Consider the following 18,839-nt stretch of genomic DNA (forward strand, 5'->3'; position numbering starts at 1 on the left):
TTGATTCATTTCTGCTCGTCTTCACAGCATCCTGGTGTACAGTAGCATTGACACAGCAGTCCAGTGCCTGCTGACCTTCATGAACCCAGACAGCAGCCCAGTCCTCTGCCTCAAACACACCCAGACTTTCCTCTTCGCTGGTCTGGCCAATGGCAAAGTGGTTCTGTATCAAAGAGAAGCAGGAGGTAAGCAGGAGGCTGCTCCACTCAGCAGAGGGAGCCTGACTACAGCGACACAGCATTTTCATTCATCCCACACCGAGAGGCATTTGAATAACTTGCAGCGTCCACTGATGAAACTGTGCAATGACACGAAGGTCTCCCTCTTCTTGCAGACACACTGTTGGACGTGGACTCGTGCACGCTGATAACTCTGGGCTCTGAGCCGGTCGCTAATATGCTAACATTTGAAGACACCATATGGGCCAGTTGTGCCAACGAAGTCACCGTCATTCAAGAATCCGGTCTACACAAACAGGTAACATGATGACTCAGAGACGAGGTCAGGAACATGCAGTGGTTTGTGGTGTAAGGAGTCTCACCGGGAGTGGAGAGCAGGCTGAGAGCAAAGGCGATGACTCAGTGGTCACCCCACCGCTCCAATGAAGTGAGTTTCATTTGGCAGGAAGTGGCACTCAGCAGCCACTGTCCAGAGTTGATTCACCAATAACCAGAGGGGGTGGGATCAGTATTTATGAGCCAGACAGCACTGTGACCTGCACCCGTTTATTACTCCATTCATTTCAATGTGTATTGTTCATGAATGTGTGTGTCTTGTGTTTTCTTTGTGCCAGAGCTTTACAGCCCACTCTGATCCAACATGTGCCGTGAGTCACATGGTCCAGTCAGGTGGAGGGGTGTGGATGGCCTTTAGCCAGGGCTCCTCCATCCACCTGTTTCACACAGAGACCTTGGAGCAGCTGCAGGAGGTCAACATCTCAGCACGCACCACCAGTCTGACAACAGGTGCAGCCAATCAGAGCAGCCCTGTAGATCCGCAATAAGGTGCTTGTGGGCTATTTTGGTTGCAAAAAAAAACAACTTACGGTCTGCTATGAATTGTTTCATGTTCCAGGTCAGGTTTTTGTCTCCAGCTTGCTCATCTGTAAGGGCCAACTGTGGGTGGGGACCAGTGAAGGCCTCATCCTCTGCTTCCCAGTACCCACCCTGGAAGGCATCCCAAAGATCACAGGTCAGCACTGACGAATGGAGCTCACCAAGAGAGATAGAGATAGATAGATGGATGGATGGATGGATGGATGGATAGATGGATACATAGATAGATGGATAGATAGAGAGAGAGAGAGAGATAGTTGAATGGATAGATGGATAGATGGATGGATGGATGGATGGATAGATAGATAGATATATAGATGGATGGATACATAGATAGTGGGATAGATATATAGATGGATGGATACATAGATAGATGGATAGATAGATAGATGGATGATATAGATAAATGGATGGATGGATGGATGGATGGTTAGATGGATGATAGATGATAGATGGATAGATAGATGATAGATGGATGTATAGATGATAGATGGATAGATAGATGGATAGATATACTTCATTGATCCCATAATATTTTCTTTTAAAACATTTAAATCCCACAGGCAAAGGGAAGACCTCCATGAATGCACACTGTGGACCAGTGGATTTTCTGATGTCGGTCTCCGGCACTCGCGCTTTGAATTTACTCAAGGAGGACTCGACCTTCAATGGCTGCAGTGACACTAAGTGCGACGTGGACGTCGGTGAAAGCCACAAAAAGCTGAAGCAAGGCAGCCAGGACTCAGAAGGTTGTGCACCTGCTCAGGAGAAGCCAGTGCACCTCCTGCAGTATCGACTCTGCTCCACTCACCACCTGCCAGGGAAGCTGCTCACAGCCCAGCCTGAGCACGAGAGCCCAAACCCAGCGCCACCTGCTGGCTCCCTCGAGCACAGCCCAGAGGATGGCTCCATCTACGAAGTGAGCGAGGACCCTGACGTGTGGGTTCGGGGCCAGGCCGCCAATTGTGGGAAGGATTGTGAGGCGAGACGCAACAAAGTCATCTCAACAGCTGTTTTCTCTGGTGGCCGAGGACAGCGCAGAGTCGGAGAGAGCGCTCCAGAAAGTGAACACAACTCCAGTGACAACACACTGCTGGTGTGGCAACTACCACTGACATTCAGCCAATGACAAACACTGTCTCATCACACTTCGGTTGCCTGACCAAATACCTCCACCAGGGCGGGGCAAACTTCAAACTGCTGGAGCAGCGGGTGGATGGGAGTGTTTCGGTGAGCCACCTCATAGGACAAAATCTATCATGGGATATGTAGAAAACACTGCGTTAATGTCAGTGGTAATGAAAGTAAATGAACAAATGCAAAGTTGCAACCAAATCAGTGTCTTTGAAGCCCCACCAGGGTGTTTAGCTCTTTATTGAAATGACTCTGAAAACACTGGAAACATGCAGGAAATACAGATATTTTATTACTATTAAATTGATGCCTATGCGTTCCGCGGGCCGGATTGAAAAACTTAACCGTCTGACTTACCATCATATATATGATGTCATTGTTTGTCAGGTGAGAACTGTAAACAAATGCAAGATACTGACGAGAAAATCGTTTTTCACCGCAACTCGTCAAAGTTGTGAGGATCTGTGCTGTGTGTTTTATTTTGAAATGTGTGTTCCTGTTGGTTTTGCTTCCTGCTCGCTGATGAGTTTCACCTGTTGTTGATTCCTGATGCGTTGCTCCACCTGTGTATTAATTATGTCCTCACTGTGTTCCGCAGCCCTCTTGTATAGCGAGTCAGTGTCTTCACTGTCTGTCTGTCTGTCTGTCCATCACTGGATCTGCCCTCCAGCGACCTTTGCTTGTTTGTTGGATTAAAAAAGATTGCGCCTGCAATTCAACCCTGTGCCTCGCTCGGTTCCGTTCTTGGTCCTCTCCAGTTCAGCCCATTACAAAAGCAGACGAGCGCCCTCTGGAGTTTGGATCTGCGGTAGGTTTCTTCCTATAAGGGATTTTTTTTTTTTTTTTTTTTTTACTCCCCTGGTTGCGACTGAGACATTGCAAATAAATGTTGATTGATTGAAAGGTGGAGCTCGTGAGCCCCACAGCTCGGTTCAGGAGCCGCTGCCACCTGTTGAGGGCTTCTCATATTATCCTGAGGGTTTCGACACCTGGGAAGAGTCTCTCAGTGAAAAGCGGCTTCTTAAGTTTGTCCAAGCTCGGACTGTTGGCATCTCGGTTCTGTTTCCCTCCAATGCATTTTCAAGATCGTGATGACTTCACGCCAGCAGGTGGCGCTGTGGAGTTACTGTCCATGTTGGGGCCGAGGGAAGGCGGCTGTGGTTGTGCTGACTGAGCCTTATTAATGGTGTCAAAACTATAAGCAATATTTCATAACCCACGCTTAAAAAGAAACACAAATGTTGACTTTATACAATAGGATTCACATCAGCTACTATTTGGAGGGAAATGGTGACAAAAGTCGACATCCTCTCTCCAACAGAATGAAAAATAGAAGTGTGTTGTGTTGAAGGACTGAGTTCACTGGAGGTGAGAGATGTTGGCTGGGGTGTTATTTTAAAAACCATGTCACCTGTTTAATGTGTTTGGGTCCAACTAAAGACCAAGTCCATCATTTCTGCATTATGTTGATACTCGTGTTCTATCGTCTTGTGTGCGCATGTTGGGATAGAATTCTAGATGGAAGCCACGCACGCTCAGGTTGGATTTGTTCACGCTTTTAATTTCTTCACAATTCAAATCGCTGGCAAATGTTGGGCTTGATGGCGCCGCCGACCGCAAAAGGTCATCGTTGTGATTACATCAAGCAGTTTCATTAACACTCGTGTTATATTTCATTTAACATTGTCATCAAAACAGAATGGCATGTCCCACAATACCTTTCACCAACACCAGAGGCTGTTTGTTAATCAGAACCTCGCAAAATCAAAGTGAAAAAAAATGATTTTAAGCAGAAAAAAAAAAAATTGTCGCTTCTAAACGATTCATTCAATTTGTCATATTCTTGAATCGATTTCAAATCACTTTCCAACAAACGATTCCCAGGTAGACTCAAAACTGTGTGTGTGTGTGTGTGTGTGTGTGTGTGTGTGTGTGTGTGTGTGTGTGTGTGTGTGTGTGTGTGTGTGTGTGTGTGTGTGTGTGTGTGTGTGTGCGCGCGCGCCACGGAGCTACTCTGTTAGCAACATGCTAACGCATCACTTACGGCTTACCCTTCTTTCCAAGCGTGAAGGCTTCCTCGCAGATCTTGGCGCCGGCAGGTTCAGTGGTCGCCGGCCTCGCCAACAAAGACGTAAGGACGCAGCTTCTCAGCGAACACGTTCACATACGTGTAGATGTGAGTCACGTCCACAGCGTCGAAGAAGGACACCTTCCCTCTGTCCAAGTCCAGCTGGACTCTGATTCTCTGCAGACTCTTCTCCACTGCGATGGCCTCATCACAGCCACTGGTGTATTTTCCATGTTTGTGGATCAAACACCAGATTCCATGTTCCGGCGTGTCCCTTCTCTCAGCTCTCCAGTCGGCTGACTCTTTAGCCACACCCACATTCCAACGAGGACCGTCCCCCACCTCCACCTCCCAGCTGTGTTGACCCGAGCTGAAACCTTCGGAGCCCAGAACACTGCAATATCCAGTGTTTCTCTCTGGATTGTCAGGAAGCTGCTGAGGTGTTTCTCCTCTCCTCACGCTGGTCAGGTCATCAGACAGCTGGAGCCAGCGGTTTGCAGTGATCGGGTCCAGGATGACTGGACTGAAGTGGACCTGCTTCTTCATCTTCTTCCACACTGAGAAGGACAGGTTGCCCAGGTGTTTGGCCACGTCGATCAGTACTCCTGGGACCATCTGTGGGTCTGACTGGGAGCACTGGTCCCTGGCTCCGTCGATCAGTACTCCTGGGACCACCTCTGGGTCTGGCTGGGAGCACTGGTCCCTGGCTCCGTCAATCAGTACTCCTGGGACCACCTCTGGGTCTGGCTGGGAGCACTGGTCCCTGGCTCCGTCGATCAGTACTCCTGGGACCACCTCTGGGTCTGGCTGGGAGCACTGGTCCCTGGCTCCGTCGATCAGTACTCCTGGGACCACCTCTGGGTCTGGCTGGGAGCACTGGTCCCTGGCTCTGTCGATCAGTACTCCTGGGACCACCTCTGGGTCTGACTGGGAGCACTGGTCCCTGGCTCCGTCGATCAGTACTCCTGGGACCACCTCTGGGTCTGGCTGGGAGCACTGGTCCCTGGCTCCGTCAATCAGTACTCCTGGGACCACCTGTGGGTCTGACTGGGAGCACTGGTCCCTGGCTCCGTCGATCAGTACTCCTGGGACCACCTCTGGGTCTGGCTGGGAGCACTGGTCCCTGGCTCCGTCGGTCAGTACTCCTGGGACCACCTCTGGGTCTGGCTGGGAGCACTGGTCCCTGGCTCCGTCGGTCAGTACTCCTGGGACCATGTCTGGGTCTGACTGGGAGCACTGGTCCCTGGCTCCGTCGATCAGTACTCCTGGGACCACCTCTGGGTCTGGCTGGGAGCACTGGTCCCTGGCTCCGTCGATCAGTACTCCTGGGACCACCTGTGGGTCTGACTGGGAGCACTGGTCCCTGGCTCCGTCGATCAGTACTCCTGGGACCACCTCTGGGTCTGGCTGGGAGCACTGGTCCCTGGCTCCGTCGATCAGTACTCCTGGGACCACGTCTGGGTCTGACTGGGAGCACTGGTCCCTGGCTCCGTCAATCAGTACTCCTGGGACCACCTGTGGGTCTGACTGGGAGCACTGGTCCCTGGCTCCGTCGATCAGTACTCCTGGGACCACCTCTGGGTCTGGCTGGGAGCACTGGTCCCTGGCTCCGTCGGTCAGTACTCCTGGGACCATGTCTGGGTCTGACTGGGAGAACTGGTCCCTGGCTCTGCTCTGGAGGCCTTGGGAAGGGTTGCCGGCCACCGCGTCCTCCTGCTGCAGCTCCTGTTCAACAGCAGCGATGCTCCTGGACAGCGACGACATCTCCTCCTGAATCTTCTCCATCTCGCTCGTCACAACCTTCCTCTTGTGATCCTCTTCCTCCCTCAGAGCCGCCAGTCTGGACTCCTCTTCCTCTCTCAGGAACAGGCGGAGCTTGTTAAACTCTGCTCTGATCCGCTTCTCCGTGAACAACACCTGCTTCTCCACGTGTTGAATAATTTCTCTGTATTTTAACTCGACGTCGCCGTATTTCTCCTTCTTGTCCTTTAGAGCTTTTAAGTCGGACTTCAGCCGCTCCTTCAGTCCTGTGAAGGCTTCTTCTACAAGAGCCAACTTGTGATCCTGGTGGCGAGAACCCTCACAGACGGCGCACCCGGCTTTCTGCTCCTCCTCGCTCCACATTTTCTTCTCTTTGTTACCAGGTGCCAGCCGCACCTTCACGTCTTCCTCCGTTTCAGACGATCCAGATTTCTCTCTGTCGGCGTCGTAGTCGGCCACGTAGTCGGCCACTTGTTTCAGGGCCATGTTGACCATCAGGAAATCCCTCGTCGAGTTTCTCTTACAGATGGGACAGCTTTTGAGCGTGTTTCGTTCCCAGAAGTTCTGCAGGCACTCAAAGCAGAAGCTGTGGTTGCAGTCCAGAGACACAGGATCTGTGAAAGTGTCCAGACAAACTGGACAATTCAGGAAAGTTCTGAAAAGAGCGATTTTCTCCTCCATTTCCACAGCTAGATTGTCCTTTTCCCCCAAAGCACATTCAAATGCTGATAAAAGTCGGACTCGCCAAATTTATCTGCGTCCTTTTAGGAGTGTAAATAAAAGCATGAGAATGTTTGCTCAAAGCAGGGATTCCTCAGTGCAGACTAAAGGCGTCACAGGTCCGTGTGGAAACTGAAACCACCTCAATCAACACCCAAAGGGAAGGAGGGAGCAGGATCAATCAATCAATCAATCAATCAAATTTTATTTATATAGCATTTAAAAATAAAATGTATTGTTGCTCACAACGCGAGCCAGAGCAGGTGGTTCTCGTTCACATTCCAGAAGCCCAAGTTGGTACAGCTAGAAGCCAAGCTAGTGGCTAGTAGCGCTGATTCCTGCTAGCAGTGGTGCGAGTTGCGAGGGCAAGACGTTGACGCAACGTTTTGTGTATTGCATTTTTTAGAACATTGTATCGCTTGTGTTTAATGATTTAATTTCATCCAGCTTTCATTCCTCCAAAACCAAACCAAACCTTTTGAGCCGCTTGATATTCCTCAGGTGATGCTAGCTAGGCCAAGTCTTGGTGTTGCTATAGCTACAGCATGCTACATGTAGGCGGGCGGCTAATTGCATTCTAATAAATGCAATACACAAAACATTGTGTCAACGTCTTGCCCTTGTGACTCGCACCACCGCGAGCAGGAATCAGCGCTGCTAGTCACTAGCTTGGCTTCTAGCTGTACCAACGATGAACAGTAACGATGAACAACAGCACACACCCCATGCACAACACTCACTGACAGCACTGGGAAGCTCCATTAGCGATGGGTTGTGTGAAGGCAGATCCTTCCTAGCTGCTGCTGTCAGACTGTCCAGTCAGCACTGCTCCAAGTCGATCACCATGACCACTGCTCACCACTGTCACTGTGCAATACACCTGAAACTGTGCAATCAGGATCTACAATGTGCAATTTTCTAACGTATTCCCATCAACATGTGCAATATGTGAACATGGTGACCACACTGCCATGCTGCTATCCTGCTGTTTTTATTGACATTGCGTGTTTCTCTTGTGTGTGTGTGTGTGTGTGTGTGCACTTTTTATTTTTCATCTATTTCTATTTTTTGCAATCTTACTTTATTCATATTTATTCTATTTTGCAATTTGTACTCTTGTTAACCTTGGATTTTCTGTAAACTTGGTTGCTTGCAACACTGCAATTTCCCCATGTGGGACTAATAAAGGAGCATCGCATCTTATTATTAAGAGAACCCAAGAGAACCCAACTGCGCTTTGTATGATTTTCCTGATGCAGTAGTACTAGACCAATCAGACAGGCAATATCCATCCATCCATCCATCCACCCATCTATCATCCATCCATCCATTCATTCATTCATTAATTTTCAAATTCCTCTTATCCTGCTTTCAGGGTCACTGAGTGCAGGATAAGCATATTGTAAAAAAAAAATTACAATATCCCTGTTTTCTGATGTCCCACTTGATCTTACATTTTCCTTATACTAGCTGTGTTGTCAGGCTAAAGAGGATGAGACTTTAGTGTGTGCGTGTGTGTGTCATATCCAATCACATTGATGTTTGTGTGCAATGACAGCTGCAGCTGATCACAGTGGGATCAAGCGGCTTTCCGACATGCGACTTTTGCAGTTTTGTCTGATGTTCTGCTCTCAGGTTCTCCACTCGTCTCCTCTCATGGCCGCAGAGGAATCGTACAGCTGCTGCTGTGACCGATGCGGCGGCTTTGCACGTGCAATCATCTTCTCCTTGGTTTGCTGCAGTAGTTGCCAGTAGTTGGCAAGTTATGGAACTTAATAAATATGAGTTTAAATGATGGTCTGATTTGTTTTGACTGGAAGGTTCGGTGGATCTCTGTCCCTCGCTGTCTCTTCTTACTAAATCTATTGAATATGGATAACTGAGACTATGGAATTATGACAAATAATTCTGATTGCATCGACGAGAGAGGAGCGTCATTTTATTTAAGGGGGAATTTTTAAACACAATGATTCCTGTTTAGTCTGATTTTTCTTCATTCAGCCGTTTTGAGAACAAATACCAGGTTTCAAACTAAATGTCAGAGTAGAAGTCTGGCGCTCAAATCAGATCAAAGGGTCGAGGGCAGTTGCATCTGTAATGTACGAAGGATGTACAGGAATGCCGCTCTTTAATTCAACCTGGGTTATAGAAATAGAATGTGAGAGAGATGTAGTGTTAGTAAACCCCCCCCCCTCCCCCCTCCCCCCCAGTGGGGGGTTTAGACGAACTGAGGTTGGAGGGTGTTGGAGGGTGTTGGATCTGTAGGAAATATGAAGTCTTTTGAGGAAAATTGTATTTGTCAACCTGGGCTGTCCAGATAGAAATTTGATTTCAATTGAAAAGCAGCTGAATGTTGTGGTGGAGGGGGGGGTGAAAACAAAAGACAGACTCTGCAGACTCTGACATATATATATATATATATATATATATGTATATATATATATATATATATATATACATATATATATATATATGTATATATATATATATATATATATATATATATATATATATATATATATATATAAAAAAAAAGAAATAAAATAGAAACCGCGAGCTGAGGGAGTCGGGGGGGGGGGGGGGGGGTGAGAGAGAGAGAGCTGTTGTAATCCTCTGAATATAAACCCTGCTAGCGGAGCGGTGCAGCCTCAGAGTAAAGGATGCTGCTGCTGCTGCCGCTGCTGCTGCTGCCACTGCCGCTGCTGTCGCTGTCCTCCACACTGGTGACAGATGGAGCATCCTTATGTGTGAGCAGAAGCACCCGGGAGGATGACTGGTTCTCTTGCCCTCTGCTGCTGCCTTCTCTGTGCTGCTCACACCATTCACGTTGCCGCAGGTAAGTGAACCAACAGGCTGCTGCTGCTGCTGCTGCTGATGCTGCTCTAAGTGTGAACGAGGCAAGAAAAAGGAAAGTTGGAAATGCAAAATAAGCCGTGTCTAAAGAAGGACAGTGGGTTGAGTTGTGTAAAAGTAGCAATGCTTGCAATTTAATCGCTGGTGTTCTCTGGTCAAGTCCTAGATTGCATCGTATTTAATGTTCACTTACAAAAAATAAAAAGTAATACAAATATAGAATTGACAAAGTTACAGAACCTGAAAGCTTGTGCAGCTTCCTCAAGTCAAACTCACTATGATGTTCTTTGCACTTTCATCACTTTTGTGTCTGGTTAAGTTGACATGAGAGCAGCTCGGAGCTTCAGTGTGGCTGGCAGGATTCTGCTCTCCAACCGGAGCGGAAGATGTTTCATCCAGTAAATTACTTAATGGTGCTTGGAGTGCCCGACCCGACCACATTGTATCACTCTGACCCATATTACTCAAGGTAATCTGTGCTTAAACATGATTAAATGCTTGGCAAAAGCAAAGTGCACGGGTGTTAATCTCAAAAACAGAAATGAAATTTCCCCTCTATACGTTGTTTCTCCCTGTGCAGAACTCACATTGAACAAATGCTCTGTTCCATCTGAGGAACAGACTGCAGTGGAAGATTATTTAGTGCACTGGTCGTACTTGTACGTGTGTCCTATAGAATACTTTTGACTTTAACTCGGACATGAAAGCAGGAGAATGCAGTTGCTAACCAGCAGACGACTTCAGTTTGCACATTCACAGGCTGTGAAATCTCACAAGTTTATTTTCAGTTGTAGTTTGCCCAATTATCCCAGACTGCAGCTTCTCAGGCAGCTGAAGTCTTTGCAAACTCACCTCACACACTCTGCTATATTCCCACATCACGTTTGGTGGTTGTTGTTGTCCTGACCCAGAAATATGTGGAGGCAAAATCACAAAATCTGGTCTACTTTACAGATTGAACTGGATGTTTTGTGTGTCTTTACTGTGGAGTGTTATTGTAAAGGTTGTGTTGTGATCATGTCCATTGTGCAACACGCTGCTGTGCACAGACAGCGATGCAATGTTTTTGGAGCCTTTAATGGATATTGCCGTCTTATCTTCTTTGCAAGGACGCCACCAAATATGGAATATTGTTTGCTTTAATGTGGAGTTGTACAGTATAAAGCTGAGTAAAGTAGGACAACAACACTGCATTCACACAGCCAGACTCTGCTCGGGCATCTTTCATTTCCCATGTGACCGACTGTGATCCTGCAATGTGGGTTTTTTTTTTAATGGTAAATTATCCTGACCTGTGGTTGAACACACATAACATATTAAATACATACACGCATAAAGTGATTGGTCGTGTTAAAGTGCTGTTTTATGGACGTAATGCAGAAGTTATTTGAACGTGTGTTAATCTTCTCCCACATTGTTGGTACATCCAGCGCCGGCTCTCTGGATGAAAAGCTGCAGGCGGGATTAAAGGGGGGGGAAAACGTTGGAAAAATAATCTGTAGGCAGGCTGACGTCAGGCTGTGCAGTTCAGTGTTGTGGCGGCGAGGTTAACTGTGATGACATCACAGTGCCTACCAGCGCAGCCAAGCAGCTTCTTTGCAAGGTGACTTTGGTGCCGGTCCGTGGAGTCCACACGCAGCCCACTGTTCAGTTTGTCGCTGTTCCACAAGTCGACCACAGTTTGCGTTGTCTTTTTTTTGTACGTTGGTGTTTTGCAGTAGTTGCAACCTCAACAGTCTTGGTTGGGCGTCAGTGAGCAAGCAGGGGGGGGTCATCACATTAGAGGAGCTTTCACAGATTAACACAACATGAGATATTATTTTAGCCATAGACCCATTCCATGTATACAACAGTGAAGAAAGGCTGAGTCATCCCTGATGGGCTTTCTACGCAGGCAGAGGAGATACAGCAGTTGGAAAAGGTTTCAGACGCCTTTTGACGGGTCAGAAGAAGTCTCAAAAATTCTGTGTTTTTTCTATTTGTATGATTTTGTCCACTCACAGGTTGTCATTTTTTTTTTTTACGGAAAACTCCCTGAAAAAAGTTTTTTTTTTTGTGTGTGGCAGTTTTCTTAGATCTGCCTTCTCCCGTCTGTTTAAAAATCCACTTTTGTTATGGAAACGTAAAAAAATTTAAGTGTGCACAGACTCAAATAAAAGCACAAAAGAGGTGTAGCAAGACGGTGTGGATTCTCTGAGGGAAGTTGCTTCTCCACTGCATTCACTGTTTTCCAAAAGAAGCGTGAAATCAATTTTTTTTAACGATATTGTCAATAAAAACTACTAGTCTGTAGTATAATGTAAATGTCTTACAACAATCACACAATGGACGCTACTGTGTTTTCTATCTGAGGCTTTGCAAGGTCGAAGTGTCAAAAGATCAAAGGGTACAAACAAAGAGTTGGTGCGACTCTTCAAGTAATTCTGCATGTAAAGCCAGCGCTGACAGTAGGTTCTGACCATTTAATCCCGTGGTCAGAGCACAGTGACATAAATCTCCCTCATATGGCTGCTTCTGAGGATTAGAGGGGGAAGGCAGTGATGTGTAAAAAAAATGATTTATTAAAGTGGCTTTTTGTCGTCTCTGGCCTCAACTTGAAAGAGAAATGCTCTTAGAATTGTGGGGTTATCATGTGGTTGTAACAATAAACACTCTTGACGGTGCAACTTGTCCAAAGTGAAGCTTAGTGGGGAACCAGAGCGGTGAAGAACCAAGAAGCAGCTGCATTTACATTCCTGCTAAATTTAACCCAGTCGTCTCAAAGGGGCTCAGAGTCCTTGTTAATATTCCAGTGTCAGATCAGGAATCAGGAGGACAAAACTTGCTGCGATCAAAGGGATCTGCACTTGTGTTGTTGCAACCTGTAAATACTGAGTGCATTCAACTTCAGACTCTGGTTATTTTGGGGGGTTGGTGGTTGTCAGAGTGTAATTGAAATTCATTTAAAGGGACAAAGGGGCGTCGGAATGCAAGTCGCATACATTGGACACGACTCTGCATGTTTTAAACAACTGTTGCCCAACCTGAGGTTCGGTGTTTGTCATCGTTGACTTGATTGGCAGCAGCAGCAGCAGCAGCAGCATAAACCTGTGAAGTCGGATGGAAATGAATGAACTGAAGCCAATAGAAATGGGTTGAGGGTGAGGTTGGTCCCAAACACTGTGACGCAACTTCACAATCATCCATCTCTGGTTTGGATCTTCTGTTAGAAACTCTGTTGCATTTGTGTCACGCGACTGAAATGGATTGAATGGACTTGAATGCATTGACTGAAGGATGCACCTGGTGCTGTGAAGTCAGGCACTCACCGTTGATGACGGAGACCAATGAAGCATCTTCCAACTCTCTCTCCCACAGGTTACCTGAGTGTCACCATTGATCCTCTTCCTCACGTTGTCATCGGAGACACAGTGACGCTCAAGTGCAACTTCCACACTGACGGCAGCCTCCGAGAGATTGTTTGGTTTCGGGTGAGAACCTCGACCGATCCAGTGCTCCAACGGTCTCGTGTGTTAGTCTGTCGAACACCACGGAAATGTGTAAAGCAAATTCATTCTCAATCAGTCAGATCGATGACACGGAGACACGTTGAAGGGATGCGGAACGACTAAGTAACAAAGCCAAAAATATTGAGGCCCTTTGCAATTACTCTCAAAGCAATCATTTGGCGAAAGCAGCTGAGCCTCCAGCAGTCCTAATATCACATCATAGAAAGGGTGACCATCAGGGCTGGATTAAGAATACATAGGCCCCTGGGCCAGATTCTTGGAGAGGCCCACCCACTCACCACCTGATTTATTTGTTTGGAAAATTAAAGAAAATACTAGTACTCATGTTTTCCCGCATTACAACTTTAGAGTCTTAGAGATTTTTGTGTTACTTTGTTACCCGTTTGTTCGTAGAGATCAAGAAGATGGAGGAATTTTCTGTATTCAGGGGCCAACGGTTCACAGCTCAGGAGGTGAAGACGTGTGAACCGGCTCATTGAAATGAGCGGAGAAAAGTGCGAGGTGTGATAAGAGTGTCGGCAATAATGAAAGGAGAGGCGCAACAAAACAGCGTTGGGATTAGCGAGGCCGTGTGGCGCAGAGACACTCGGGAAGGGAGCAGAGTTTAAAATACTGAGATTCTCCTCAGGATTGGCTGGTTGGAGGTCAGTTAGTGTGAACGTTAGTGACATCAGACGTGCACGACGTGGACACCAGAGGGCTGGCGGTGGGGGGGAAGCAGGAGGTCTACAGGAAGACCAAAGAGGAGATTTAAGGATGTGGATTTGAAAAAGCCAGTGAGCTGATGTCAGGGGGGAAGATGCCGAGGGTTGGTAGGGGTTGGTTGGAAGGGAGATGATTGGCTGCAGTGACCTCAGCGAGCAAGAGCCACAGGGGAGAGAAGAACGGAGGGGGAGACTGCTGAGTGGACAGCTGTCCACACTCACACACCCTGGACAAGACGAGGAGTCTGAGTCACACAAGTCACTGCTCACAGGCAGGGCTCTTCAGAGAACTAAACATATACAAAACGTATACAAATATTTTATTTTTGTCTCCATCTTCAGTTAATATAATTCTTGACCTTTTGCACTTGGGCCAATTTCTTTTTTCTTTTTTGTTGTTGCTGCAATCATGCAAATTTCCCCATCGTGGGATCAATAAAGGTCTTCTTCTACTATTGTGTATATATACTGTATGTACTTTTTCTCATAGGTGACTGAAGGAGGCGCTGTGAAACAGAAGATTTTCACTTATGATTACATGCACAACACAAGCTCCTTCAGCATTGAGGACGACCACAAACAGGAAGAGCTGGTGTACCATTCAACCGTCAGGTAACGCAGCCTGGACGGATTCACTTTTTTAATGAGCACCAATCTGTGGCAACAAAGACTTCTGTATTGCTGAAGACATTTCAACAAAGGTCCGTTTCGAAGATGATGGAAGTTTGAGTATTGTTGAAGTTGGCTTCTACGAGGTGCCTGACAATGTCGAGAATAGGACACGTCACTCAGCTCCACACTCAGAAGCTGATTACTGATTGATTCAAGTGATTGGAATGAGTTCCCTATTGGAGGTCGTAGGGTTGCTGTACTAGATTGAATAAATCTGCTGCTTCGGTCTTTCCATCCAACGGTTTTGTCACAGGCTTCCTGAAGTCCAAATGAAAGACGACGGCCTTTATGAGTGCCATGTGGGCATCATTGACAAGACCTCAAGAAACAAAGTCATCCTAGACTCTGGTAGCATCATTCTCACAGTCATAGGTATGTATTCCTTCATAAGCAATGTTAACTATCACCACCTTCATAAGGAGTTGAATTATTACTCGGGTTAGCATCCATAGCAGATATCATTCTATAGCACACAGTGGGGACTAAATGGAAGACTTGGTCAAAGTCGCAGGGCCAAAATTGATATTTATTGAAAATAAATATTTTGGAAACACTTGGTGAAGAATTCCACCAAGTTCATGTGCAGATGTGACTGATTTCAACTGTCAGTGTTGAGAGCAGAGGATGTGCGAATAACTGGACCTTGCTTTGTAAATACCATCTGTATACCGTACACACATTAGTATTGGCTTTCCTCCGTCTTGTCCATGCGAGATAAGAATGTGCTGCCTCAGACCCTGTCAGATGCTCGTCAGTGTGAACGGCATTTGAACAGCGCTTCCCACTGATCTCTTTACTCTATGTCGACGACGCCCTGCAATCGCTCCCCCTGCCTGATTACGAACGCTAACTATACAGCCGTTCAATTTCATTTTGTTTTTGCGTACGTTCTCTGTTTTTCTCTGCAGTGCCACCAAAGTCCATCTCAGTGGTGGCGGCCGACAGTCCGGCACCTTTCAGCCGCTACGAAGCCCAGAACTTCACTCTGGTTTGCATTGTCACAGGGGCGAAGCCAGCACCAGTGGTGAGCTGGAGCTGTTTAGCTCTTCTCTTCAGCTGATATTCTTCATGATCACATTTTCACTATTTTCAGAAGAATGCGATGAGACTGTGCTGGGACTTTTATGGCAAACGCACGACTATTAAGTTTCATTGATATTCCAATTCTTTCAATGCTAAGTATTATCTGCTTTTCAAATGCGAATTTGAGTAAGGATTTTGTTCATCTTTCAATCAAAGGCTTTTTAGTTTCAACTCTACAACATCCACGTCAAAGTATTGCAGTTACGTTACTACAAATGTTGTCTTTTGTTTGCTTGACTTTCTCAATTTGGTAAATCTCCTGAATGTGCAGATTAGATCTCATTTTCACCTGCTTGCTGGTTTCTTACTCTCAGGTGAACTTCAAGAGGGATGGCGAGCTGATCAATGTGGTTTCAACGGCCCAGTCCACCAGCTCAGTGGAAGACCAGAGCAAAAAACTGCCTCCAGCAAAGACCAAGAGCAGGAATGTGGCAGGGCTGTGGAGCCCTCAGGCGCTTGGCACACGAGACATTGACGACACCAAAATTCAGAAGTCCCAGCCCCTGCAGGAACATGAGGGCAACGCAGCTCGGTTGGGCCAAGACGGGCCCGATGATGGACTCCAGGATGGAGAGAGGGACGGGTCAGAGCCCAAACCCACCACTGAGGTCATTCCTGAGACTGTGGTGAGCCGGGAGTTTCCACGCTGGGTCCAAAGCAGTGACCCACTTTACTACTTCCGCCATAAGAAGCAGGCGGCGAGCGACGGCACCATGGAGGTGAGGGCCATGCTCACCTGGAGTCTTAACCCACAGCTGGATAACGAGGCTATGTTTAGCTGCGAGGTGAACCATCCTGCTCTGTCCATGCCGATGCAAGCAGAGGTCACACTGGGTGAGTCATGTGCAAAACACACTGCGGCTCTTAAATGAATCAAAGCCCCTGTGTAGAGCAGGGGTCACCAACACTAAGTCGCCCCCAAAGACCCACATGAGCCCCCCCCCCCTGCAGGCTTGTCGTAAAAAAATAAAAATAAAAATAGTAGAACAACTCATGAACTGTGTCTAAAATGAAATTTAATCCAACTTGGTTAAGTCCATCCATCCATCCATCCATCCATCCATCCCTCCATCTTCTGCCGCACCAATCCCCCTGTCAATCTCACGCTCCAGCTTCCCCTCACTGGTGAACAAGACCCTGAGACACCTGAACTCCTCACCTGAGGCAGGGTCTCTCCACCAACCCGGAGAGGGCAAAGTCATTGATGATAATTATTGAGAACTCCTCAACATGGTCAGCGATCACATAGATCTGTAACGCTTATAATCCTGTATAAATAAAGGCCAACTGTAATGAATGTGATTGTCGCAAGCTGGTTGCCCTTCATACGACTCAGTACCTTTGAAGCAGCTCTGAGGTTCCAACGTTGGTGACTCCTGGTGAAGAGTATGACTGGTTCTGCTTTCACTACGAGTCAGAAGGATTGGGACGCACGGCCTCGTTCAGAAGTCAACATTTTATTACAATAAGGATTGTATTTCACAAATACAGTGAGGGAAATGTTAAAGCAAGACCAGCAACATCTCATTGCTTCTTATTCTTAGCTGCTCCCAGAGGTCCCAAGTTGTCCATGACCCCCAGCCATGCCAAGGTAGAAGACACGGTGCACATGGCTGTCCAGGGCTTCCAGCTGGGACCTTCCACTGTAAGTTTCCTCAGGTTTCCAGTTGCAGCTCCAAGAGCTGACCTCCTCCGTGATGAGTTTCTCCGTGTTGGTGCGTCCGCAGAGCGATGTGTTCCCTGAGCCCATGTTCACCTGGTCCAGAGTGGGCGGACGCCTGCTGGACGGCAGTGAGGAGTTTGTTGGAAGGGAACTTGTTCTGGAGAGAGTTCCTGCCGAGCTCAATGGCTCCATGTTCCGCTGCACGGCCCAGAACCCACTGGGCTCCACAGACACACACACCCGCCTCATTGTGTTTGGTGAGTCCCACTGCTTCCATACATTGTGACGTCTCTTCAGGGCACCGTCAGTGAGCAACCTCGACTATTTCTGTTCTGTAGAAAACCCAAGACTAAAGAAGGAGAAACAGCATTTCATCGGTGGGTGATTTTACCTTCATCAGTTCATGCACATAACGCCATAAAGAATCTGACTTGCTTGACCGCCATGCTGTGAGATCCATAAAGATCCATAAAGAATCTGACTTGCTTGACCGCCTACAGACCTCACTGGCTTCACTAGAACAGTGCTCCCCAACCTTTTTAGCACCATGGCCAGGTTTAATTTGAGACAATATTTTCACGGACCGGCATGAACGCACGATCGTTGACAGGGGGGGGTTAATTTTTCTTTCTGTCCGGCCCGGTACACCAGATGACCCGGGGGTTGGGGACCGCTGCACTAGAACATCTGAGTGAATTAGTGAATTTGAAGCCCCAATTTTGAAGTTCTTAGAGGTTGTAGAAAGCAAGAGAATTGGAGAAAACTGACTGTCTGTCGCCAACTCAAATATAGATAGACGATTAATTATGATTATTTAATTACAATGTCCATCATTAATTTCATTCATGTCCATCCAACGCATTTCTTTTTTTATTTCTCTGAACACTAAAAGTTGCTCAATAATCGTGTGTGTGTGTGTGTGTGTGTGTGTGTGTGTGTGTGTGTGTGTGTGTGTGTGTGTGTGTGTGTGTGTGTGTGTGTGTGTGTGTGTGTGTGTGTTTGTGTGTGTGTGTGTGTTACATTTTGTGCCTCAAACCTTGTATTAAAAGTTCTTTTTCAATCTAAGCATTGCTTACTGTTTGCAAAACAACTGTTTGCTAGGTTATTTTCCCCACAGCGGCGCTCAGTGTTGCGTACCTTACGTCATCACGCTGACCTTTTTCTTTTTGCAGCCATCAATTCTGCCGGCAGTTTGGGCTGCGTGACATTAATCTTCATGTTCACGCTTCAAAGTTTGGCGTGTGAGCTGACGTGAGCCGTCCATAGATCATCCATCCATCCATAGACACCTGCTCCGCTGTGACCCTCCTGCGGTAGCTCCGCCTCTTAACTGCTCGTTCAATCAACCTCCAGTGCTACTGAGTGGGCTGTGTGGTTACGCATACTGTGTGGTGATTTTCTGTTGTTTCCTTTCGTCATTAGGAGCGTGTAAGATTCACATGATAGAAGTGGACTGAGTTAGAATCTCACTGTAGGATGTTTTCAGAGATGTAAACTGGCCAATCGGCTTCCATGCAAACTCAAATTCATGTTCAACGGCCCTTTTATAATTTCATACTTTACATTTTTTTTTGCACTGAACGGTATTATCATTATTAACTACTGATTCCAAATGTA

At 47.0% G+C, this 18,839-nt stretch overlaps 3 protein-coding genes across 6 annotated transcripts in view; 2 read left to right on the forward strand and 1 right to left on the reverse strand.

Moving 5' to 3' along the window:
* The window catches only part of LOC142901426 (rho guanine nucleotide exchange factor 10-like protein), a 15,850-nt gene extending 13,309 nt beyond the window's left edge, over window positions 1-2,541 (forward strand). For both annotated transcript variants that reach the window (XM_076045933.1, XM_076045934.1), the window contains 5 exons: window positions 28-185; window positions 335-477; window positions 794-965; window positions 1,075-1,191; window positions 1,619-2,541. In XM_076045933.1, the coding sequence (XP_075902048.1) occupies window positions 28-185; window positions 335-477; window positions 794-965; window positions 1,075-1,191; window positions 1,619-2,184 (1,156 nt within the window). In that variant the 3' untranslated portion in view covers window positions 2,185-2,541. The remainder of the gene's footprint in view (window positions 1-27; window positions 186-334; window positions 478-793; window positions 966-1,074; window positions 1,192-1,618) is intronic.
* Window positions 2,542-18,620, forward strand: LOC142901435 (immunoglobulin superfamily member 21-like). 3 transcript variants are annotated; one of them, XM_076045949.1, is made up of 10 exons: window positions 2,542-2,997; window positions 12,949-13,061; window positions 14,295-14,416; window positions 14,730-14,848; window positions 15,385-15,500; window positions 15,874-16,393; window positions 17,104-17,204; window positions 17,287-17,479; window positions 17,561-17,599; window positions 18,395-18,620. In XM_076045949.1, exons 3-10 carry the CDS (start codon window positions 14,343-14,345, stop codon window positions 18,475-18,477), a joined length of 1,245 nt encoding a protein of 414 aa, XP_075902064.1. In that variant the 5' UTR covers window positions 2,542-2,997; window positions 12,949-13,061; window positions 14,295-14,342; the 3' UTR covers window positions 18,478-18,620. The 3 variants fall into 3 exon arrangements, with proteins under 3 accessions (XP_075902064.1, XP_075902065.1, XP_075902063.1); XM_076045948.1 differs by lacking the exon at window positions 2,542-2,997 and adding an exon at window positions 9,355-9,574; XM_076045950.1 differs by lacking the exon at window positions 12,949-13,061.
* Window positions 4,181-6,727, reverse strand: LOC142901438 (E3 ubiquitin-protein ligase TRIM35-like). The gene is made up of 3 exons (XM_076045952.1): window positions 5,913-6,727; window positions 5,173-5,192; window positions 4,181-4,872 (listed from the first exon to the last, which is right to left on the reverse strand). The coding sequence occupies exons 1-3, from the start codon at window positions 6,697-6,699 to the stop codon at window positions 4,291-4,293; spliced, it is 1,389 nt and encodes a 462-aa protein (XP_075902067.1). The 5' UTR covers window positions 6,700-6,727; the 3' UTR covers window positions 4,181-4,290.
* Window positions 18,621-18,839: the final 219 nt, after the last annotated feature.

The sequence above is a fragment of the Nelusetta ayraudi genome, unplaced genomic scaffold (genome assembly GCF_046127955.1).
Source record: "Nelusetta ayraudi isolate G7.1 ecotype Tasmania unplaced genomic scaffold, CSIRO-AGI_Nayr_v1 ptg000088l, whole genome shotgun sequence".
NCBI classification, from domain to species: domain Eukaryota; kingdom Metazoa; phylum Chordata; class Actinopteri; order Tetraodontiformes; family Monacanthidae; genus Nelusetta; species Nelusetta ayraudi.